We start from the raw sequence: 24,498 nt of genomic DNA, 5'->3' as shown, positions 1-24,498 counted from the left end.
GGAAGACCAGTAGGTTGCGTCTTCCTGTCGCCTCGGACTGAACGGACATTACGGCGCAGCACCGGAAGCTAAGAGGGAAATGTGGCGTCCGGTGGTCCAAACAGGGGAAACCGAACACCAAGCGTCATTGCATGAACACTGCGGTGATGCGCTGCAACTCCGCTGCGGAAGCGGCACTCGTCGGAGTAAGGCGTGGCAGCTGCAAAAAGTTCCGACCTCACTGAATGACGACCTCACTCAACCTCAAACTCATGCGTGAGGTTGAGGTCTGATTTGCTGGCGGCCTCACTAGCAAAATTTCGACCCGTCGCCGACCTCACCTCAACCTCACCTCACTACGTGAGGTTGAGGTTGACCTCATGAGGTCTAAACCTCATGAGGTTGCCCACCTCTGCTGTCATGTAGGTACTGCTATTCCATTATAGAAGATGTAATGGGGTGGATCGCTGTGTTTGCACAACACTGATGTGAACGATGTATTATCAATCATGGGAAAGAGTGGCTTACAGAGTTGTACGTATTTGAGTTTAGGCCTGCCCGACAGTGCTGAATTATTAGTACGCATAACAGTGCAAATACGATGCGAGAAGGGTAAGCCGACAGAGGTTGGACGTGCCCACTGAGCAGGGATGTCAGGCTATTTTTAAGGGCCTCCTGCAAGCCCCTGCAATTCGGTTCCACATAACAGGTTCCACGTAACAATCTTCGAAATATAGCCGGGATGGTGCTCCAGACAGTCGTATGTGGAACACTGTTCCGCATTAAACTTGTTCATTTAACTGGGACAGTGTTCCACACGTGTACTCATTTCTGTGTCCGGAAATCGATTCCATTTATTTAAGAGGAATTTTAAAAAGTAGCATTTAAGTTCCAGTTACCAATGGCAACCTTTGTGGAACCAGATTAAGAGTCACTGACGACGTGCGAAAAATATCTGCCAAGTTTAACGAGCGATGCGCTTTGATATATTGTTGCGGATGCAGGGACAAAAAGCGTTCGAGTATGGTGCGCGCGAGTGAAACATCAGAAGAAAAAGAAGGAAGAAAAAGTGCAAAAAAAAAACAGAAGGAAGATCGAAAAAGCTGCCAGTTACTCAAAAACTCGGGGCTTTGTTCGCAATCCTAAACGCAACTTCATTTGTGTACATTGTTCCTCCGCTTATTTATGTTTCGGCCGGCGGAGCGCCGCAAGCGAACGTCCTTCGCCCAATACGGTGGCGCGCACTTCTCGACGCAGCTGTGGCGCGTGAAGCAGGTCGGGTATTTCCCAAGAACACTCTTCACGTGCTGCGCGCCTCACTGCAGCTGCGTAGCTCGACAGCGGAGCTCCGCCATCTGCTCACGATCTGTATCCTTCCTGCCGTTGGCTAACCGCGGCCACCGGGGCCTTCACTATGAGTCAGCGGGTCCCGTGCCCACAGGCCATCGCCACGGAGGGTGAGTGTGTGCCCAAGTGGTACTTCCGGTGGTACTTGAGTGTTTCAGCGTCGAAAGCTTACGTAACATAAACATAATCATTGTGTGGTCACAAGCATCTAGAAAAGGCACTCATTCATAGATTGCCACAGACACCGTCTGCGCCGGGTTACGAAACGAGAACAGTGTCGTGAATAACACACGTATTTAGCAGCTTTGAAGCGTATGAGCAGCGTAGGGAGCGGCTATGAAGACGTTGATTATGGTTTGGTTCAGACCAGCTGCGCTTAGCACTAAGCCACGCGAAACCGTTCATCAGTTTACGCGAACTCGCACGTAACAGCATTTGACTAACGAAGAGCCTGTCACGTACTTTCCAGCTTCCACCCTTGAAAAGAAAGGGAAGGCATTGCAAAGTGGCGAGCTCTACTGCTGGTATGTTTTTAACTCAAGAAGAAACAGTTGTTGGTCGCTGACAGCAGCAGCGTTACGTCAACGAAGTGTGTAAGAAGCAACATAAAGGCCCAGAACCCCAATGTCAGTTTTATCAGAGGCTTGTGAAGCTTTCTTATACTCTTCTACGTGCCACTTTTCAGCTGATTCCACTTATCGCACTCAATTACGCTTCTCGTATGGCCAGAACTGGGCTTGATTGTGCGTCTGGCTTGGTAGGCTGCGCCAACTAAGCTTCTACGTATCAACAGTGTGAGCGCCCACAAGACGACAACCAGCCAGCTGCTTGCACTCGTCCATCACGAAACGTTACGCTATTTCTGCGTTCTCTCCTCCGTGTCACTCCTTCTCCCTTGAAGACCTCCATCCTAGATGCGCGCTTTATGGCGTCCGCTAGCACTCCCATCTGCAATGCCGGCTAGCGGTATAAACACCCCAAACTTAGTCCTCCAGCTATTTTCCGTCGTGTCTTCCCTTATTTGGGTCCCCTCAACATCCATGTTCCCTGTTCGGCTCTTTTCTGTACATGTTTAAGGGCGAAAATTTTTATTCTTAAGGCAAGAGTGCGCTATACAGCTTATGACACAACACTTGATACGCGGAAGGAATCTTTTTTTTCGTTTGGTACTGGGACAACTTGAAGCTTTCACGCGCGTTTTGGACATGCGTGCGGAGAGAGCATCCACTTGCTTTGGTTGTCTTAAGACACCTTCTAGAACGTTCCCGAGATCACGGATAACTGCGCTATAAAACTTTCAATAGTGAAAAATTAAGTTTTAACTCACAAATACGTTGCTTTCTTAACTCCTTTACACGTAGCTACCACGGCGTGAATCGGCGTAGAAAAGAAAGAGAGCCAGTGTATATTACACTGGCTGGAGAGTATATATATATATATATATATATATATATATATATATATATATATATATATATATATATATATATATATATATATATATATATATATATATATATATGAAGTAAGCCAACAGTCACCGAAACCAAGGTGCATAGGGGAATGTTTGTATTTTTCATCTATAGAGAATAATACTTCGATTAATCTGTCGCTTAAAGAAAATTACTTATAAAGCAGCAGAAAAAACAACCATGCCGCCGGTGGGGTCCGAACCCACAACCTCCGAATATCGCGTCCGGTGCTCTCACCAACTGAGCTACGGCGACGGCTGTCCAATCTGCTGCTTTCGTGGGTATTTATGTTTTGCGTCTAAGCGAACCTTGAGAGCGTTCACCAGCGTCACCCTCGTCCATAGCGGTGGACGTAGCACGTCGTGTAATACCGCGAGTGAGACGTAGGTACGTCATCTAACGGCGAGGGCGGAAACTGTGCGAGAGCCCTCTTATGCTACATAAGGCATCAAGACTGCCAGAACCGAGACCCTCGTTAAGCTATTAGCAGACAAGGCAAATGAAATGAGGGGCTCGTTTGACAAACATATGAAGGAAGCCAACAGTCACCGAAACCGAGGTGCATAGGGGATTGTTTGTATTTTTTTCATTTATAGTGCCGATCAATTCGAGAATAATACTTCGATTAATCGCTTTAAGAAAATTACGTATAAAGCAGCAGAAAAACAACCATATATATATATATGTGAAGGAAGCCGACAGTCACCGAAACCAAGGTGCACAGGGGAATGTTTTTTTTTTAATTTGTAGCGTTGGTTAGTGGGAGAATATTACTTAATTAATCTGCCGCTTAAAGAAAATTACTTATAAAGCAGCAGAAAAAACAACCATGCCACCGGTGGGGTCCGAACCCACAACCTCCAAATATCGCGTCCGGTGCTCTCACCAACTGAGCTACGGCGACGGCTGTCCAATCTGCTGCTTTCGTGGGTATTAATGTTTTGCGTCTAAGCGAACCTTGAGAGCGTTCACCAGCGCCACCCTCGTCCATAGCGGTGGACGTAGCACGTCGTGTAATACCGCGAGTGAGACGTAGGTACGTCATCTAACGGCGAGGGCGGAAACTGTGCGAGAGCCCTCTTATGCTACATAAGGCATCAAGACTGCCAGAACCGAGACCCTCGTTAAGCTATTAGCAGACAAGGCAAATGAAATGAGGGGCTCGTTTGACAAACATATGAAGGAAGCCAACAGTCACCGAAACCGAGGTGCATAGGGGATTGTTTGTATTTTTTTCATTTATAGTGCCGATCAATTCGAGAATAATACTTCGATTAATCGCTTTAAGAAAATTACGTATAAAGCAGCAGAAAAACAACCATATATATATATGTGAAGGAAGCCGACAGTCACCGAAACCAAGGTGCACAGGGGAATGTTTTTTTTTAATTTGTAGCGTTGGTTAGTGGGAGAATATTACTTAATTAATCTGCCGCTTAAAGAAAATTACTTATAAAGCAGCAGAAAAAACAACCATGCCACCGGTGGGGTCCGAACCCACAACCTCCAAATATCGCGTCCGGTGCTCTCACCAACTGAGCTACGGCGACGGCTGTCCAATCTGCTGCTTTCGTGGGTATTTATGTTTTGCGTCTAAGCGAACCTTGAGAGCGTTCACCAGCGCCACCCTCGTCCATAGCGGTGGACGTAGCACGTCGTGTAATACCGCGAGTGAGACGTAGGTACGTCATCTAACGGCGAGGGCGGAAACTGTGCGAGAGCCCTCTTATGCTACATAAGGCATCAAGACTGCCAGAACCGAGACCCTCGTTAAGCTATTAGCAGACAAGGCAAATGAAATGAGGGGCTCGTTTGACAAACATATGAAGGAAGCCAACAGTCACCGAAACCGAGGTGCATAGGGGATTGTTTGTATTTTTTTCATTTATAGTGCCGATCAATTCGAGAATAATACTTCGATTAATCGCTTTAAGAAAATTACGTATAAAGCAGCAGAAAAACAACCATATATATATATGTGAAGGAAGCCGACAGTCACCGAAACCAAGGTGCACAGGGGAATGTTTTTTTTTAATTTGTAGCGTTGGTTAGTGGGAGAATATTACTTAATTAATCTGCCGCTTAAAGAAAATTACTTATAAAGCAGCAGAAAAAACAACCATGCCGCCGGGATCCGAACCCACGACCTCCGAATACCGCGTCCGGTGCTCTACCATCCGAGCTACGGCGACGGCTGTCCAATATGCTGTTTTCGTGGGTATTTATGCTTGTTGTATATATATATATATATATATATATATATATATATATATATATATATATATATATATATATATATATATATATATATATATATATATATATATATATATATATATATATATATATATATATATCACAGTTGTGCCCAGTTGTGAAAGACCTGTCGGTTATACGGGGTCCGTTAGTTGTATCCGTAGTTCGTAGTGAGTGCACTTGCCCTCTTACAGCAAAAAGAAATGCAGACACATATAAGTGGAGTTTATATCTTTAATAAGTCTGTTAGCACACCCTATCAAGCCTCAATTCTTTCTAAGCTCTGCAACGCAGGCATGTGTATCTGGCAGAGACCTTTGCTGCGGACAAGCCGCTTTACGAACGCGGTAATACCGATAGTGTTTGAGACATTCACTGCACTTGGTGATAAGTCGGCATCCTCGTCTTCGAGCCTCGATAAAGTTGTAAGGATGCGGCGCCGAGGCTACAGCAGCGCATGTACGCGCAGAACTTAAGTCTACCTTCTGCCCGCACGTGCACGTGGAAGCAGCGCAAACGGCGGAGATCCCACTGGGCAGGCGACGCACGCCACGTGACCGGGTGGACCAGCATACCTCATGACTGGTATTCAAACTTATCAAATCGCTGTCATTGGGTGGTCACCAGCTGTGCGCAGTAGTTTGCTTTGAAAGCTGCCCTTTCCTCGCACGCAGATTGAACTTGTAGCCTGTGGGGGCGTTCTTGGCAGGCGATTATTTGCAATTTAAATGCCGCCGGCTTCAGTCACTTACCTTATTGGGGGAACACCATGCTTGCGGGAAGCGAGCGTTTAGCCTCACAGGTCCGCATTGACGATATACCGGGCTTTTCAGCGAACACTTTCAAAAATTTTCTAAAACAGGCTTTTTGGGGTAAAAATATGGCTTTTGCGGCATAGCATTACCAGTGTTGGCGGACACGAGAAAACTGGTCAATCGTCTTAAGTAGTAAGCTGGTTAACTAATTTTTAGTAATTAACTTTTCAAGTACTAGAGTTAGGCGCCTAGTTGCAATTAGAGATTTGTAGCCGGTCGTTAGATAGCGGTATAAGTATTTAGAATTTCGAAAACGCGATTACGCCCGCCGCGGTGGCTCAGTGGTTAGGGCACTCGACTACTGATCCGGAGTTCCCGCGTTCGAACCCGACCACGGCGGCTGCGTTTTTATGGAGGAAAAACGCCAAGGCGCCCGTGTGCTGTGCGATGTCAGTGCACGTTAAATATCCCCAGGTGGTCGAAATTATTCCGGAGCCCTCCCCTACGGCACCTATTTCTCTCTTTCTTCTTTCAATCCCTCCTTTATCCCTTCCGTTACGGCGCGGTTCAGGTGTCCAACGATATATGAGACAGATACTGCGCCATTTCCTTTCCCCAAAAACCTATTATTATTATTATTATTATTATTATTATTATTATTATTATTATTATTATTATTATTATTATTATTATTATTATTATTATTATTATTATTATTATTAAACGCGATTACCTTCGCCGCTGTGGCTCGACAAAGTTTGACTGCATCGCGCGAAAATACATGCGCTTTCGAAAGCATGCAGGCAAAGCAACCCCTCCAGTGCACGTAACTAGTCGAAAAAGCCAAATTTTGTCGAGCCACAGCGCCAAAAGTGCGTGTCTTTGTCATGACAACTGTATCCAGCAGAAAAAAAAAAATTACACACCCTAGCACGGTTCGAACTACCGTCGTCGAAAAAGAGCAGCTTCGTGGGCAGGAATCATTCAGTTTTAGAATGAGTTCACCTCCAGGCGCCAGGTGCGCTGCAGTAGTTAAAACCGAAACTAGCCGGAGTTTCCTACTCCTGACGGCGTTCCGCTCAGGATATTCTTGTTCTATGCTGTGGAAATGTGTAAGTCCATGTGGATGGGGCTTACTGCGGATTGCAGCAGAAATAGCTTCTGTAGAGCATGGTTGATGGGCCAGTAAACGATTGAGATTAAGCGCATGTGGATTTTTAGCAACGCGTTGGTAATGCACAGATGGCCGGACATAATTTCGCCTGAGATGACTTCGCTGGTGGGGATCATGACGCTGCTACCGGACTGTGGGGTGACGCGGCCATCGCAAATCGTGTACGCGAACTACGAGCACTGGCTGACTGCCGACAAAGTGATGACGACGACGAAGAGACCGACCTGCCAACAGGTGGCGTGACGGCTTTAACCGCGATTAGTTATACCCTGTTCCTAAATCAACCAAAGTGTTATCATTTAGGGCCTCGGCGAGGAACATATAAAGTGACAATTTTTTAAGGCTTGGAAAGCGCCATGATATGGCCTCCTTCTGAAGAAGCGACGCTCATAACGAACTTTTCTAAGAAATAAGCGCCAGTTTTGCTGGGCTTGGTATTTGACACTCTAAAATGAGAGGTTCACTTACTACGGACCTCGGATACGACAAACGCAATCTGCGCGACTGTCAGGTTCGTTATAAGTGGGCTCGACTGTGTGTGTCACCGAAACCAGGGAAAGCCTAGGGGAATGTTTCTATCCTTTATTTTTTTAATTTGTGGTGTTTTGTAGCAGTACAGTCGAGCCCACCTGTAACGAACCTGATGGTCACGGGGATTCCGTTCGTTATATCCAAAGTTTGTAGTAAGTGGACTGTCCGTATAGCAGCCAGAAATATTAAGTCCTCACAAAAGTAACGTTTATTTTTAAAACAAATTGCATTATGGCGCATTCACTTGTTCAAAGCAGACCTTACCGCGGCTATTTCCAGGCTCTCTATGACGGTCACATTCCGCGCACTGAGACTCTTGCTGTCAACAATCAACTTTAGGGACGGGATATTACTAATCGTAGTTGAAGTGTCCACTGCAGCTGGTGGTAAGTCGGTTACATTAATCAGGTTCCTAGCCCTAGGCGAGTGTTCGTATACTTGGCGTTCAACTGATTCGTCAGCACGCGGCTCTGCGATGTTGCGGTCTGCCGGAACATCCGAGGAAACATCTGGCCAGCTACGCATCAGCGACGTGTTGCCACAAATGTACATGCGTCTGATCGCGTGTGCTAGCGAAAGCTTCATCTATCGTTCCTGGGCCCACACAGCGACGAATGTAGCGCAGCGCTCGTGGCACAGAATGTATTAGCTGCTTTGCTCGCTGTCTGACACAGCCTGCATGCAGTAGCAGCGCTAAAGATGCAGTCGACTGCGCAGGCGACGCATACAATGAGACCAGCATAGCATTCAGACATCTCAAATCACATTAGTTGATCCACGAACGTGGGCAGTAACTCTTCGCTTTTGATGATGCCCCTGTCGTCTCACGCCCACCGAGGTTCTTCTTCCACATAGGATTCTTTGCCCAGCCGTAGAACGAGAGGCAGTGATTGCCATCGCAGGCCATCGACGCGCACTCGACCGGCGGTTGCTTACTGTTTCAATGCCGCCTTTCTATTGCATATTTTGGTCGACATGTTCTTTCCGGGGTGGTGTCGCAAGGGCTGAGAGATGCGGATTACTACAGTTTTAAGAGGTGCTCCACTTTTACTGAACATAAGGCTGTGGTTCCACCAGGCACGTCTCGGTTGGACCTGATTTACTTGAGTTTAGGCTTAGCCACATTGGCTGCCATGAAGCAGGATTTAACATCAGTCCAACAGAAATTAGTCAACAAATAATGTGACCAGCGGTGAGTTTTTGTTGAATAGCTTTAGTATCTATAAGATGTCAGCATTACGTCAACAGAAAGGCAATGCTCATTTTTATGAGGATTCGTGAGACCATGAAGGCGAACGTTGCGCATTCAGGGCCGATCCCAGCACAGGAAGAGGCTCCCACCAGCGTTGGAACTAGTCGTTCCACGCTTCAGCTGGAGCAGCACCTTTCGTTTTCACAACCGAACGGGATTCGGTTGCAGGTGCAACACGACTTCGTCTACGATCAGCGAGGTACTTGTGCCAGTGGCCAACTACGCGTTGAGTTTGACCACTGCAAATGTGAAACCTACGAAAGGCTGCGGGCGGGTAATTACAAGTTTCGAAACTGCATATAATGAGGGCCTCTATGGGCGGTGACTCTCAGACTTCTCAGTCAGCCGCAGGCACACCACGCTTTTATCCCCTTACACAGCTTATGCGGTCAGCTTGAGGGCAGTTGAAGCAAACTTGAAGATGTCTGCCTGTTAGCTGCGCTTAACGAGTAAGGCTGCTCTCGCGTTTGTTTTGTCGACCGTACCAGGACAGCCACCGTGCTTGCTTTCCGACCTGAGAAGTTGGTTAGAAGCGGCCAGCACACTAGACACCCATCAGGCGGTGCGGCGTTGCAGTAGGACCTAGTCCGATATTGCAGGCAGCGATCACTCGCCCGTGAAGCGAGTCGAGCTACAGGAACGGCTTCACCCCTTTGCAACGCACCGCTGCGCCAGGCGCTGACTTGGCTCCACAGATTCCTCCGGCGAGGGTGGCAGCCGGTACGCGCCGTTGCAAACTGAGCCTGCACGCTGCGGGCCTCGGCAGCAAACTTGTCGAGCTCTTTGCAGCTGCAGACCGCATGCAAGCAATGAGAAAAAGTTATACGCGCTCGCTCCGAGTTCAGTCCAATGCAATACTGTCTGGGGCTACGCAACGAGTGGTCACTCGTCGCTGATTTCTGCGCTAATTCTGTTTCGCTCCGGTACCCTCCGAGAGCTAGCACCCTCGAATGCACCTGCAAACAAGGTACCATGCTGGCGCCAGCTTACGTTGGCACTTCTTCTGGAGGAAGGGTTATGTACCCTTGCAGAGGGGGGGCAAAGATTCCTGCCGACCCGTTGTCCCCACACCAGAGCCTCCCGAAGTGCACATTCCTGTGGCTGCAGGCTGTGCCGCTGAGTATTTGTAGATTTGTAGGCCGCGTGCCGGTCGAGGGAGTTGGGCGAAATTTTATGGGCGCACATTGTGGTGTGAGACGTCGATAGAATTCCACGCGTTTCCACAGTAAAGAGAAAGAAAATAAGATTTTGCTCTTAGCTCCTTAATCAATCGCTTTTTGTGGCGCATAATTACTCGGTTGTGGGACGCATGAGTGGATGTTGTAACTTGTAACACATCTGCTTCATTGTTCACATCAGTGTTATGTCCTTGTGCGTTTTATTGGTTACGGCTCGACGGCATTCCGGGACTTACGCTTAACGCTGTTCTACAAAAAATTCTTAGTCAGAAAATTAACTGAATACAGGAAAGCTAATGTCCAAAGTTCCTCACGAACGCAGGTCATATTGGGCCTGCCACGCGTTCACGCGGAAGAAACACGAGTCGCACTTGTGGGAGACGTGGAAAGCGAGCCGAAGCGACAAAAAGAAAGCGGCTAAATAGACGAAACACGTGTACCCACTCAGTGGAACAAAGTCCGTCCTCTCCGCGCAGCAGCCTGTGCGCAGTTGGACAAGCTGCTATACGGCCCCCATCCGCAGCCTCCGCACGCGGGCCAGGCCGAGCGGCGTTGTTGTGTCCTCTGCCTGTTTTTGTTTTCAATTACGTCTGTTGGTTTCGCTGTCACGAGTCTGTTTATGCCTGACTGGGCCCGGTTCCCGCACCGCTCGCCGCTGGCGCCGCATCTTTTCGCAACCCAGAGAGAGGCCCGCCTGCGAGCGACACTTTACGGCAGTTTTTTGTACGCAGGCCGCGCGTAGAGTCGTCGCCCGTGCATCGAAACCGGTTCGCCGCCGCTGTTATCAGAGGGCGAGAGTGTGGAGGATGCTGCGCGGCGAATCGCTCCCTCCGTCAGAGCTGCCGGGGTTCTCCGCTACGACGCGTGTCTCCGCAACGCAGCGCTCCTGCCGCCGCCGCGTCGTCTGCTCTGGCACCGGCGCGAAGCCGTAGCCCGTGTAGGGACCGTCGCCGCTTCCTCGTTCTGTTGACGGAAGGTGCGCCCGTTGCTGTGTGACACCCAGACGCCGCGCTTTCCCTTGCATACCACTTCCACGTTTCGTCCGCGCTCGTGAATACGCCAGCGGAACGCCTGCCACGAGTGTCGGTTGGTTTTCGCCTGTCCCCGCTGCTGTGGATGAGGATTGGCGTGGCAGCTTCGTCTTCTAGGCTTGGAAGGTCTTCTGCGCAGTGGCTCGCCGTTGTAGCCTACTCGGCAGCGTACCTTTCGCGTTGGTGGCATCCCTGCACCCCCAACCACACCTGTTGAGATCCGTGCGTACGAGAGGCCACCCGCCTTCATTTCCAGAGTATTGATGTTGCAAGAGATGACCCGCGACGCCGAGATGAACAACCAGAACACCCAGAAGACAGAGACAAACACCTCGCGGTCCGCCAGGGTTACCGCGACGGTGAAAGTCGAGCCCCTGCCCGTGGGAGAAGGACTTAGGCTCAACCCATACTACTTCAAAACGGTCCCTGGAATCCTAAAGCTGATACAAGTGGTAAGTGCACTTCTTTCTACCGTGATGTCTCCTAGTTTCACTGAAGGTGCTCTCTTGGTCGAATGCTTTCCTGTGCATCTCGCTTAACCCATCGGCCTCAGCGGGTTTTTTCAGGTGCTCTTGGCAGCCGAAAAGAAACTCAATATCAGTGAAAAATATTCGCCGGACAGCGTAATGCTGCAATGGCCAACACTTTTCACTGATGAAACTGGCTTTTCTTTCTTTTTGTCTGCTGTCTTATCATCGCTGAAGTTTTCGTAACTGAGAGCAATCTGCATTTTCATAACGCTTGAAATCAGTATATAGGAGAAGCGCCACAATGTGAACATACCGTACTGCGCAATTTCGTGCTCTCCTCAAGCTTGTTCTCGTCATAAACGTAACTGACACGTGCTTGCCTTTCAAAACCATGTTGGCAAGTTAGGAAACGTACGGCTTGAGACTCAAAACTGTGTAACACATTTGCGTGCACAATTAATGAGTCTGTGTTGTGCATTGAGAGAGACACGTGAGACTTCGACTGTCTGCATGTGGACGGGATTTTCCGTTATATCGACACATGTTCACTGGACCTTGCAAGTTTCGGTAGGTTTCATAGCCACGTTGCGCCCACGCCGACCATGAGCACTTTGTGAACCAGAAAATTTTGTTTTCACCATCCGCTGCTGAAGTTCGTTTAACAGTTTATGAAGTAACTCATTCGCAGCGCAAAATGTGCGGTCGTGATTTTTAACACTCAGAAAGCCGTGCGTGCTGGCTCAAGTGAAGTCACGAGAGACTGAGCTGATTTAGACTTTCCTGTCACGGATGTAAACGACGGGGGAGGGGAAGTAATGTTGTTACACCAAGGTCGCATGACGCCCACACCGAAATGGATGTTTATGCTCCAAGGAAAGAGCATCCTAGTTTATAATTAATGCAAAATTCCCTAATGTGTTATTTCCTAGACAATAGGGCAGGAAATACTTGCTACGGTATAGACATACAATACCTTTTTTTTTGGTGATGTTGGTAGACCAAAAAGGCGTGACTTATTTTTTTGCTGCTGTTAGTATTGCTTCTTCTTCTCAGGCTAATTACTCGGAAATAAAAGCGATGCCGTCATCCACGCTGTGTGAAATAATAATGATAATGCGTGACGCTTGCGTGTGTTGCATTTGGAGCTAGCATAACGTTGCAGTGTGTTCTATCGCAACAGCTCGTACATATGAGCGTAACTTATCCATTGGCAGGCTTTTTCTCTGCGTATTTTCTTTTTGTCGCTGAATGTTTTCTTTGAAGCACGCGAACGAAATTTAAGGCTGAGTTTTGATGCCTAATTGAGTTATGCTAATATGTTGTAATGGTGCTCGGACGCGGTCGAGAAGTACTACTGGGGGGAAGTCCAGAAGCAGATTAAGCTAGGAAGAGAATCAAACAACCGACTTAGGCAGTTCCGCTAGACTATGCACACGTTGAGCATCACAATGCACGGAAGGTTACGGGCGTGCTTGACTTCCCGCTCAAGCACTACCACATCAAGCGCGACGGCGGGAAGAATTCATCACCCAGGACACTCGTTGGTAAACTAGTAAAAAAGGCACATTGTGTTAACACGAATTGTCGAGCTACTCACCAACGTTTTCAGCGTGTGCCCAGTCCCTTTTTTCGCCGCTGCGTGTTGGTGTTGGTCCAAGTGATTTTTCCTGACGAACTGGTTCCGAGTCATTCACTGCCATTTTTTTTTATTCCGTTATTAACAATTGTACTCATTGGAGTCAGTTTTTGTGCGTATTTAAACTTCTAGTATAGGGATGACCACGCGCGATGGCGACCATACAGACAAAAAGCATCGCCCGCGATTTCTCTTACACCTTCTCCACCGTCTGTTCTCGGCGGAATATTGTTCGTGTCACCTGAAATAAGATCATACATTCCTTCAAAATTTTGTCCGTTGTGTTGAGAGTCGTAAGGAAGATATATTTAATTGAGGTTCCATATCGTTTTTTTTCTTCGCTGCGAATTCGCAACGTTCTGGTGTCACAGAGGCGTAGCAGTGAGCTTTATGTTAATTAATTCACCGTGGATTTTGCTTTCCCACAAAACAGGAGTGCATAGCTCATGAAGCGAATATCCCTACACTGCTTAGTGCGAAAATTGATTCCGCTTTTCTTCTTTTTTTCTAATTATTTCTTGGCTTTTAAAGAACGCATCGTAGCAGGAAAAGCACTTGTTCCTTTCTCTCTCTGTTCCCTCGCACGAAGCGAATGCAAAGCGCAACGCCCCGGCGGTAGTGTTGTCGGATCGTGTACGGGCAGAGAAGAGAGAAACGCGAGAGCGTCACGTGGCCCGTCGCTTCTGCGGTTCTGGCGTAAGTCACCCGCCCGCTCGGTAGCCACTACCCTGCAGCTGGCCCCTCTCTCGCGGAGTGAATAAAATGCGGGCCAGGCCGATTAAACTAGCAGCGGAACTGTGCCCCGCGGCCTCCCGCCTTCTAAACTGGTTTGTTCTCTTCCCGTTCACTTTCTGTCCGTGCGCTCATCCCTCCCGGCTTCTTTCAAGGCGGACGGGCCGCATACCTGGTCGCGTACGAGGCTTCCTCGGAGGCCCTAGCGATAACGCCGCCTGCCCGCCGCGCGCTCCACGCCGTTTCGGAGGACGCGAAGGGCGCCCGCGGAGATTCCGCGCAGTCAGCAACAAGCGCCGTCACGTGGCGCTTGTCACGCGTGCTAAACTATTCCGCATGTGCTTTGCCTCCTTATTAGGGGACATCTGCTCGACTGACGGATGGGCGTGGCTCCCTTTAGCGGTGTCGTGGGAGGGGGGCTAACCGGAGTGGGCTACCTTTCCAACTCCAGCCGTTCCTGAGCAGTGGAGCGTTGGGCGTGGCAGCTATCAGATGTTACTGGTATAGCTGCCTGCGCTGCTGTGTTGATGACGCCTAGAAGAGACGGTGCTGGCGTCAAAAACGAGCAAGCGCGAGTGTGATGAATTAATGTTTACGTGGAGGCAGTTTCTTGGCGCGCGACCCCACCTTGGTGCTTTTACTTTTTTTACACCTTCTTTTCTTTCAACTTTCATTACTGTGTCTTTTGAGAAGACGTTAAGACTTAATTCCTTTTTTTTTTTTTGTTGCTCCTGGAAAAGTTAATACGGTAACAAGGACACCAAGAGTCATTGATGAACTGTGATGCTGAATTGTGCTGTCAGCATCACCATTGCTGAATCAAGCTAATATTTAACGCGCAAATGAAGTGGATAATTGATGAACGGCTTCCACAGTGCATTCATCTCTTTTAAACATATGCAGGGAAATCTACACAAGTACCTAGCGCCTAAAAATGGCACCTTTACTAAAAAGGGACGCAATATTTAAAGATTCTACGCCCATAACAAATGAGGAAACCTGTGCCTTCAAATGCTCGGAACGGACAAGTGCAACTAACTCAATTTTAAAAAGTGGTTTTTACTGTGGCCGCACTGCGAATTGGATTGACACGCTGTTAAAGTGCACCTATAAATGAATTTCGCGCGCAGTCAAGTAAAGCATGCAGACTTCGTTGCGCTCTACATTATTAGTCATTAAGTGCTAAGCGTTCTTTTTACAGGAGTAAAATTCTACTTTTTTTTATACAAGCAGTGCAGGTAAAAGGAGCTATGGCAGTGTACAGGTGCCCGCAGAAGTACTTGCAACACGGAAACCGCTAAAACGCGTGACGGTCATGCCAGTTCAAGCGCGCAGCCACCGTCGCAGTGCAGTTCACTTCCACGCGCGCGACCTGCACGGTGCGCTCCTGAATTACAGGATGCGCGCCTCCTGGCAGGGTGTATATGCAGTTTTCTCTTAAACTCTGTGTGCGGATAACTTCAAAGGAAACCTGTACATGCCATCATTCCCTAAAGGTGTTCAATTGCGTTTTTTTTTTGTCCGAACAAATGCATCGGATCCAGCATTTCAGACATGTCGATAGACATAACGCGACACGCTGCTCGCCAAAACTTCATTTGCGCCACTGCGCTGCACTCGCGAGGCTAGGAAACTGCGCAAAGCATGGTTTTAAGCACTTTCTGGCGGACAGAGAAACGACGGTCGACGAGAAATACGACTACCGCTGCCCATCACAGCACAAAAGTCGCGCGCTTCTTTTTCTTCTTTTTTTTTTATCGGTGCACACCCACAAAGCATCGTTGGCTGTCTGGCGGACGTCGTACTTTATTGTCAAGGCATATTGCGAGTACCAAACGTCTAAACGAAAGGGACCAAAATGCCAGCGTGCGATGAGTGTTAATTAATAGAAAACCATGCTTTGCGCAGTTTCCTAGCCTCGCGAGTGCAGCGCAGTGGCGCAAATGAAGTTTTGGCGAGCAGCGTGTCGCGTTATGTCTATCGACATGTCTGAAATGCTGGATCCGATGCATTTGTTCGGACAAAAAAAAAAACGCAATTGAACACCTTTAGGGAATGATGGCATGTACAGGTTTCCTTTGAAGTTATCCGCACACAGAGTTTAAAAGAAAACTGCATATACACCCTGCCAGGAGGCGCGCATCCTGTAATTCAGGAGCGCACCGTGCAGGTCGCGCGCGTGGAAGTGAACTGCACTGCGACGGTGGCTGCGCGCTTGAACTGGCATGACCGTCACGCGTTTTAGCGGTTTCCGTGTTGCAAGTACTTCTGCTGTTAACGGCGGAATGTGGACTTTGTGTATGCGTTGCACACTTGGTGCGCTGTGCCATTTCGTCGACGACCTGACCTGAAAAAATGAAATCAGAAAGCGCGCGCACTGATTGAGGTATGTCGCCTTGGAGCATGCAGCTCAGGGCTTCTAAACAGCTCCGTGACGCAATTACCGTATTTTCGCGCGTATTACCCACCCCCCAACCGTAATTTCGGACCCTCACGACGGGGTGCAAAATCCCGCCATGAATTGTTCGCGCGCTTACGTGCGGAAAGTTCCTTTATACGCTTTTCGAAGTAAACAGACAATGCCAGGCTTTTTTGCCGGAACAAGTGCATTTTAAGCTTCTCGCTGCGATGCTCAGTTCACGAATGTATCTTATCATCGTTGTCACTTCTGTTTTCCTAAGCTTGGTGTTCGCTGTCGTAGCTTGCGTCGTTTTCTGAGCGAACCACCCATCTTATTCCTGAGGGAACATTTCTTGAAGCTATTGAGCACCGTGTCCGCTGCACCATACCTCCACCGCCTCCTCGCTTCACTGATCCATCGGGGCAGCAGTGAGTCGATGACGATAGGGATTGCGAACTCACCAAGGGACGGAGCGCATTGCCGTGAAGCCGGCCTTCACCGAAAATTCGCCTATAACCCGCACTCCCATTTTCCGATCCCCCCCCCCCCTCCCGTTCTTTTTTTTAAATCCGATTTTCGATTCTTGTATGTAATACGCGCGAAAATACGGTATACCTTCGTTCTTTCGGATATCTGCGACCATGAGAGTGTGCGCCGACCGCACACACATGCACGGCGGGTCGTGCCATTTCTGACAGTTGAAGAGCGTGTATTAAACCAAGAATTTGAAACATATAAGAATAGTCGCAACACTGACGAAAGCGGCGCACATGCGGCGAGAAGGTCGACTGGAAATTTTCGCTCTGTACTGACGGACATGGCAGAGCCAGCAGGATGGCACGTGACAGGAGAGTCGCACACTCCGCCACGGTCATTTCAAGTGACTGGCACCTGAAAAAAAATAAGGAAACACAAAACGCATTCCTCCCGTATCACTTCACTCCAATAATTGTTTCTGCTGCCGCAGTGATTAAAAATAAAGCGAGCTCCGCCTTCAGTGCGGAGCTTTTATACCCCCCTCACTTTTCTGTCCAGGCGCAGCTGCACGGCCGACAGTCGCTTCGTTTTTGCTGACTCGTGCCCAAACCCTGCGCCTCTGCTCTCTGCGGACACACGCCCTTTTATGTGGCTAGATAAAAAAAAAAGCCCAATACTAATAATAAAAGAAGGGCCTTGTCGCGTGGCAGCGGAGAGGAGTAAACGGAGCCGTGCGCTATGCGACGTTCGAACTCCACTCCTGGAGGAAATTGGGAAGGCATGCAGTACCGCCGTTACGGTCGCGCGCGACTGCACTGTGCCGCTAGTTTTTGGCCCTAGCATTCGTGAACGCAGTCACAGCGGCGAAACGACTCAGTCGACCTCTGTCGGGGCCTGCAACTTAATGTGAACGCGTTTGCGCAGCCTTCTCGTGCCTTCCGGCGCCGTACATTCGTTTGGGTGGGCTGGGAAAAATAATGAAAAAAAAAATAGTGCCCTGCCCGCAACAGTTTGTCTCATTAAGGGGACACCGAAACGCTTTCACGTGAAAGGAAACCGTTTTGTTTGCTTGTAGAAACTGTCAGGTTTTGTCGCCTCTTGGTGTTAAATTACTCAGCACAGTGCATTAAGCGGAATGGTTGGAGTAACCACTGTGCAGTCATCGAAACCCCGTGAGGGCATTTCAGAAGGGTGTCCTGCCACTTGCGTTTCATTGTAATAGAATGAATAAGCCTCTCGTAAATTGTGTTAGGAAATACTCTTCACGTCGACGCTAACATCATGCGGAGTGTAACGTCCCGGAGTTGAACGTGGGCTGCGTGAGGGGTGCCGTATGTAGTGGAGGGCTCCGGATCAATTTTGACCTTAATGTGCGCTGACATTACCCGACACTCGGGCTAATTTGCATTTCACCCCCCACCAAAATGCGGCCGGTATCGAAAAACCCGCGACAAGGCCCCGGGCCCAGCAATGTCTGCTACTCCGGTGTCCCGGGTATTCCCCTCTTGTCTTTATGAAACAAGCTTGGCGAATCCATAGCAATAGCTAAACGCTTACCCGCAGAGGAAGCACGATGTCGCACGGTCCATCTCACCGCTGCCAACCTGTTGTTACGTTCTCTTGTTACAGGCCGCTGCCTCAACCGAATGTTAGCTCGGTTAACGCATAGATGTGTGTATAATTAATTGCCGCAAATGATTGGCAGTGCAACCAACCTTTTGCTTTCTGTTTAATTACTGCCGCTATTCCGATTTTCTGCCGTCTCCACGCGTACTGCACGGCATTCGTTCCCTCTTTTCTTGGGCAGCCTCCCCCTCCTTGCTGACTAGCTGCACAAGGGACGTGAGACTCCCATCACTCGAGTGTTAGGCGGGAGAAAAAAAAAAGTAATAAGGGGCATTTTCGTGAAGCGGTCTGCACAGCATTGTGCTTAACGCTGCGCCAACGGCGTCTAACCAGTAGCACTAGCAAACCGCTCGTATACAATGAAAATCGGCTAAAGTCATGTCTGACCGGCGTGTGCTTGTGGTCCAAAAGCGGTTTACTCCTGCGACTGGCTTTGACAGAGATGAAACAAAAAAAAATAAACAGCCACGTTTTCGACGGGACGCGCCAAATCATGTTAGGCCCCCTTCGTAATGTGAGCCGAGGAGAGTTGACGCGACGATAATACGCCCTGCAAGACTGCTGAGTCCTGGAAGGGCGCCAGACTCTTCGGTCCAGGGCGAGGATAGTGTTGTAGTGATGCCATTCTGGTTTCATTCCTTTTCGCCCATCTTCACTGATTGGGGCACGCCCCTGTTGTATCTGTGAGGGGCACGTTCCAGTGGCGCACGACAAAATTAGTATAGGGTCGAAAAAAAAAAAAGGATCTGCGCATGATACAGCAGCAACATCTTGATGCCATCAACTGCTTGGCAGTCGTTTCGCGTACAAGCGGTGACATTTCCTGGGCACGTTTTAGCCCTTCTTGATGGCATATGTGGCCCTACGGGACCTAATTGAGACAGCCGCAAACGACGTACTGACGTGGTATGCGACCTTGTGCGTTGTGAAGCCTCATGTCCTTTGACCGCTAAAAGCCCAAGCTGACACATTCGAACTATCGAGACGTTAAGTTAGACAGCTTTGGTTCTGCATGTATGCGTTAGCGAACGCAAGGGTTCGGCGTTTTTCGCTTCGCAGTCGTGTGCACCCTGCATCATACACTATACTCCAGGTGTAGCAATTAGCGCAGGCTAGTAAGTGAGCCACGCCAGCGGGCTGGCCTACCACCGCAGTCGACGTGACTGTGTAGCTGAGGGGGCCGCCAGCGACAAACAGCTAGCCTCTGTGACCCGTTTTAACGCGACAGGGTTAAGGCTCTCGTGTCGCAGAAAAGCCGATGTCGGCGTCGGCCGTGAGCGAAAAATTCCTCCTCCTCACAGTGTACCCCACTGCCCCAAGAGATAGCGCGCGACGGCAGCGCCTCCCGCTCGTCTCGTTCGGGCACAGTGGGGCCGTGCGGGCACGCAGGAATCACGCGGTGAGCGGCGAACAACGCAGCGCACATCCAAGGCGCGTTCACCACGAAGCTTGCGGCTTGCTGGCCGTTCGTTCGGCGCAGAAGCTATGCTGGTGTTCGTGGCATCGGGTTTGTCGAGAACGTTGTGTCCACGAACTGCGACTGCAACTTGAGTCCCGGCCGCGCGTTTCGGCAAGGCGCCTGGCAGCGCTTCTACGTGGTTTGCCGCTCCGCGCGTAACGGGCAAGGTGTCGCGCCGAACGGGCGATGGCGTTCCGTGGACCCCCTGGCAGTGCTGCAACACGCTGTCGCGTTCCACTCTTAAAGGCGAAGCTTAAGCGTCCCCTAATTTTTGTTTTGTTTTGGTATCCACGAATACGGTTCGGTAAATCCCGTGGCTAGCGACGGCAAGCTTCTGCGTAGGTCTAGTCCGTATGTGATTAAACTTGGTTATAAATAATGACGTTACAGTCTTTATTAGCTTTTTGGGTCACACAGTGCTGTTCTGGCAGTCATGACGAAGAAATTTCACGAGGTGAGCCATAAACATGTTTATGTCCGTGATTCCGGTTTTCGGGAAGGGACGTGCCACGCACAAGGGCGGTCGGGTGATGGCGTTCCGTATGACAGTTGGGGAAGTGGGCGAGGCTGATGACGGCAGGTTTTTACTAACCTCTAGCCGCAACGTCCTTGCGTGCGGCGTACGTCTCGCAATAGTGAGTCATTTGAAAACTCTTTGTTTTGATACTCGCTGCGCTACCGCAACACGGCGCGCTACAAGCAGCAGAGTCTGTGGCGAGAGCGTTGTTTACAAATGGGCACAGCCTTATACCAGTCTGCGTGCGTAGCTTTTTCAAGCTAACCGAGCCAGACTTTCCCATTTTCTCTCTCTCTCTGCCTCGCTTATGTACGCAGGCATGTGCAAATGGTGTGAGTGCAGGCAACCGCGTGATCATGACACCGTCTCGAAGGAGCGCTACAAGCTTGTCCCATGCAGTCCTTATAGGGAGCTGAACAGGGAGTGCGTTCGCCGCTTCAGATCGTGCGCAGTTCCATGGCATGGCTGCCCGGAGCACAGCGCGTGCCTCCGGCCGCGCCGCGCTGGCGACGTTTTCGCGCGCTGGCGGCCTTGCAGCGATGCGCGCCAGGTGAGACGCGCGGGCGGGAGTAAATAGCTTGGAACGGAGGCTGCCCTCCTCCTCTTCCGGACCTCTTGGCTGGCGCGAGGAGCTCCGCTGAATGAAAGATTAGGCGTTGCCTTGCCTTTGCCGATGTGGACGACGCTGTACGGAGGCGCCTTCCTTTCATTTCCGGGCTTCTCTCGAGAAGGCGCCCGGAGACGCGAAATGGATTTAAAAAAAAAAAAAAACACTCGATCAGAAGTACGCGTTTCGCGCCTTATGTTCGGCCCTCGTACTTTTCGCTCAAGCATCTCTCTCCATTCCTTTTTCTTCAACGTGTCTTCCCCTTCCTTGCCGGGGGAGAGACGGTGCCCCCGGCGAGGTTGGGAGGCAGGCTCCGTGTGCCGCTTCTCGCTGTTCTGCTGCCCCTGCTTCCCTTCCGGCTTTCTGTGGCGTGTGTTTATTTATTTCCCGAGCGGTCTGTAAGCGCTTGCATATTTTTCTCTTCCAACGACGGCGCGCGATTCCGTGCTCGATCGAGGGAGAAGACGAAATGATCCTGCGAAACCAGTAAGGGCGGAGCGCGATGCCGCGGGCTGCGCTGCCGCCCGCAGCGCGTTACACGTGGCGCGCTGCGGCGACACACATGCGTCGCGCGCGTCCTATTACTCTAACGACGCGGCGAGCGTGTACACCTGTTTGCGGCACGAACGACCAGCGGCGGTGGCTGGCCGGAATTCCCCGCACGAGTGGGCCGGCCGCGAAAGCCCCGCGCAAGCGCCCCGGCCAATGGCGACGCTTTGAAAACAAAAAGCCCCTCACCTGCCTGTCTTTCCATCCTCGTGCCACGTTGCAGTGTACACAGTTTGCGAGAGGCAGACAAGTGTACAGCGACGGATCCATTGCCGGCGGACGCGCGGCATCGTGAAATGGAGGCGAGACCGAAACGTGTGAGGGAAAGGAAAAGACGTCTTGCAGTGTCCGCGCGTCAAACTGGAGCTATTCAGGCAGCGGATATGCACCCGATACGTGCAGCACAGCTGCAAACACATATTCGTCAAAGTGTGCTGCGCGTCTGCGTGGACGCCCGTACACTGGAGCGAACAGGGGGCTACTTCACCGCCCGGCACTGCTCCAGGCGGATAAGGTGGTGGTAGTGGGTTTTTTTTTATTAAAATAATAGTAAAAAGGAAGGAAAAGATTTTTGCTAGCCCCGGCATCTGCCATCGATACTGAAGCACCTGAGCTCGGGCAGCGGAAATAAAGGACAGCAGGCAGAATGGAGAAATGAAATGAAAGAGGTGAGGGGACAGGAAGAGAGGATAGGGGGAGAAGTAATATGTGCAAACTATTTACACAATAAGAAATGTGTCCAGGTTGTGCGCGTGATTAGTTCATTTTAGAGGAATTAAATCACACACGCGCACAGCACTGTGTTGGCTACAACTGGAGTGGGGCGTCCAGTTATTAATCGTTCAATGTAGAACTCGCGAAGCGTTCGGTCACTGCGTGTTACTACCTGGCGGAGAACAGACGGTACGTCAAGACCGTGTGTTCGAGGAATGCACAGAGGCTCACCAAGATTCTCTCACGAGTGCGCGCACTGCCCTGCGGCCACAATAGCGTCTTGATGAAGTCTGGTGGTATGCCCAGCGCCCTATAGGCCGCGAGCATATCGCGACGAGCATCGGCGAATGCGGCACAGTGACAGAGGCGGATAAGCCAGGGGCGTATTTGAAGGTAACTCCCGGACAGAGCGCACCCACGCGTATTAAGCATTCCTCTTCTGAGACAATATGAGAACGCAGTTGTCTGTACCCATACAAAAACTTTGTATCAGAGATGGTAAGGGACGATCGGTCGCCTTTCTGTCCCCCCTTCCCTTGAAGCCTTTCATGGGGTAAGCAAAACAAAACCCGAAGCGAGAGTATAACCCACACTCAAAAGTGGACACATTACTGTTGTTGGCGCGCGTGCAAACCGAAGCACAAGGGGAGAACACAACGCGAAGACACGAGCTGAGAAACGCATAAGACAACGCCAGCGTTGAGCTAAGCAGACCCCAAGCGCACATTTTCAAGTACAGCATTCGTCTTTCTTGTCTAGTGTGCGCCAGCGGTGCTCTGGTTGCAGGTATATGGACGGACGGCACGAGGATTCCGCTTTAAAGCGACGCTGTGGCGTATGCCACGAAGATCGACCTTGCGTTCTTGCTCCAAACCTTGTCAATATACTCAGAATCCGCTGTTACGGGTGACGAACAAAGCAACGTCCGACCGCTGTGACTCGGCCCTAGATAGAGACGCTGGCGCGGCCACGGGGACCTGCACTAGGTGCATGGACATGAGTACCTCAAATCTAGGAGCTGCTTTCTTTCGCACCGTACACTGCGCACCGCTCGTGTGTTGTCGACGAGATTAACGAGCGGTGTTTGGCCCCCTAAGAAGTGCTAGCAGTATGAAATCTGTCACAGTGTGTGCAGCTCTACTGTCAGAAACGACGAGGCATGCTATCAGCGGCCCCAGATGTAGTGAAGTGCACTGACCAGCAGTCGGCATTGTGACGGGTATTTGATATTTGTTGAGGCTCACTGATCACCGCTATCGATCAGCCACGTTGGTCAACTATATTTTGTAGCGTCTCTCGATGACCGGCGCAGCCCGGCCGCCGGTCATCCCTGTCGACGGTCCGGGCGCCCACTGTTGTCGAACTTAGCGCTCGACTTTACTTACTTGCTCCTCAACGTTCCGTTTGCGCCAGAAATTCTGCGTGTAACTGTGGTCCGCCTTTCCGCTGAGCCACTGTATTTATTTTTTGCCGTAGAGACAAGTGGCCCTACGGCAAGGTCTGGAAGAGGGACGAGCCGTAGCACCGTCTTACCTCCACGGTTGCTTAGTTGCTCGAGAGAGTCATTTCCGCATGCGTACAATTCTGAGAACAATACCGTTCTCTTCCACGTCGGCACATCATGGCGCTTATCCGGTGGGGTCTAAGACTTTCTAGCAAAGACGAGACGGAGCGGTAAAAGAGACAATAGGCGCTTTTAGCATACCGGAGGCGTACTCGCGCATACGTATACCGGTTTACCGGACACCTCCTGCGCACGCGCAGTGGCTCTTCCTGACGCCAAACAATGCCACTGCGCACGCGCAGGAGGGGTCCGGTAAACCGGTATACGTCTACACGAGTACGTCTCCGGTATGCTAAAAGCGTCTAATGACACCTCGGTCGAGAGATGCACGATCCACATTTCTGTGCGAGAGGCAGAATGCATGGTGCACTTGCTGTGTTGCATTTCGTCATGTGCGTCCTCGGAAGTGACTCCGGCCAAGTTAGCTTGGAGTGACGTGTTAAGGGCCAGAAAATTGACAATGAACCCTATCTGGCTATCATGTTCGCCCTTTCTTCTTGGCGCGGGCGCTGCGTGCCGCCATTGGTTCGGTCAGTCAGCGTTGCGGATGGAGTGAGAGGAATAAGGACGAGAACCGTTCCTGCTCTCAGTTGCCAGTGATCGTTCCCAGCTTTGATTAGCGCGAAATATTTCGTTAGTCGCCCAAGTGCAACGTAATAGGGAAACAAAAACGCCCACCCTGGCTTTAGACGCCAGGCCCTACGGGCGCTGTGACGCGCCCCGAAGTGAAACTGCGCCACTCCGAACATGTGCGCCTCGACCGAATCGGTG

General features: G+C 50.2%; 1 protein-coding gene across 3 annotated transcripts in view; it reads left to right on the top strand.

Moving 5' to 3' along the window:
- Positions 1 to 1,235: 1,235 nt before the first annotated feature.
- Positions 1,236 to 24,498, top strand: part of LOC144114433 (MARVEL domain-containing protein 1-like) — an 82,047-nt gene continuing 58,784 nt past the window's right edge. Inside the window, exons 1-2 of one of the 3 annotated variants that reach the window (XM_077648169.1) lie at positions 1,236 to 1,436; positions 11,232 to 11,427. In XM_077648169.1, coding sequence (XP_077504295.1) covers positions 11,239 to 11,427 — 189 coding nt within the window. In that variant the 5' untranslated portion in view covers positions 1,236 to 1,436; positions 11,232 to 11,238. Of the gene's footprint in view, positions 1,437 to 10,675; positions 11,428 to 24,498 lie in introns of those variants that run through there. The other 2 variants (XM_077648170.1, XR_013311037.1) reach the window with 2 other exon arrangements.

The sequence above is a fragment of the Amblyomma americanum genome, chromosome 1 (genome assembly GCF_052857255.1).
Source record: "Amblyomma americanum isolate KBUSLIRL-KWMA chromosome 1, ASM5285725v1, whole genome shotgun sequence".
Taxonomy (NCBI): Eukaryota; Metazoa; Arthropoda; class Arachnida; order Ixodida; family Ixodidae; genus Amblyomma; species Amblyomma americanum.
The sequence above is the reverse complement of the archived record's forward strand: the minus strand, read 5'-3'. Positions and strand labels throughout refer to the sequence as shown.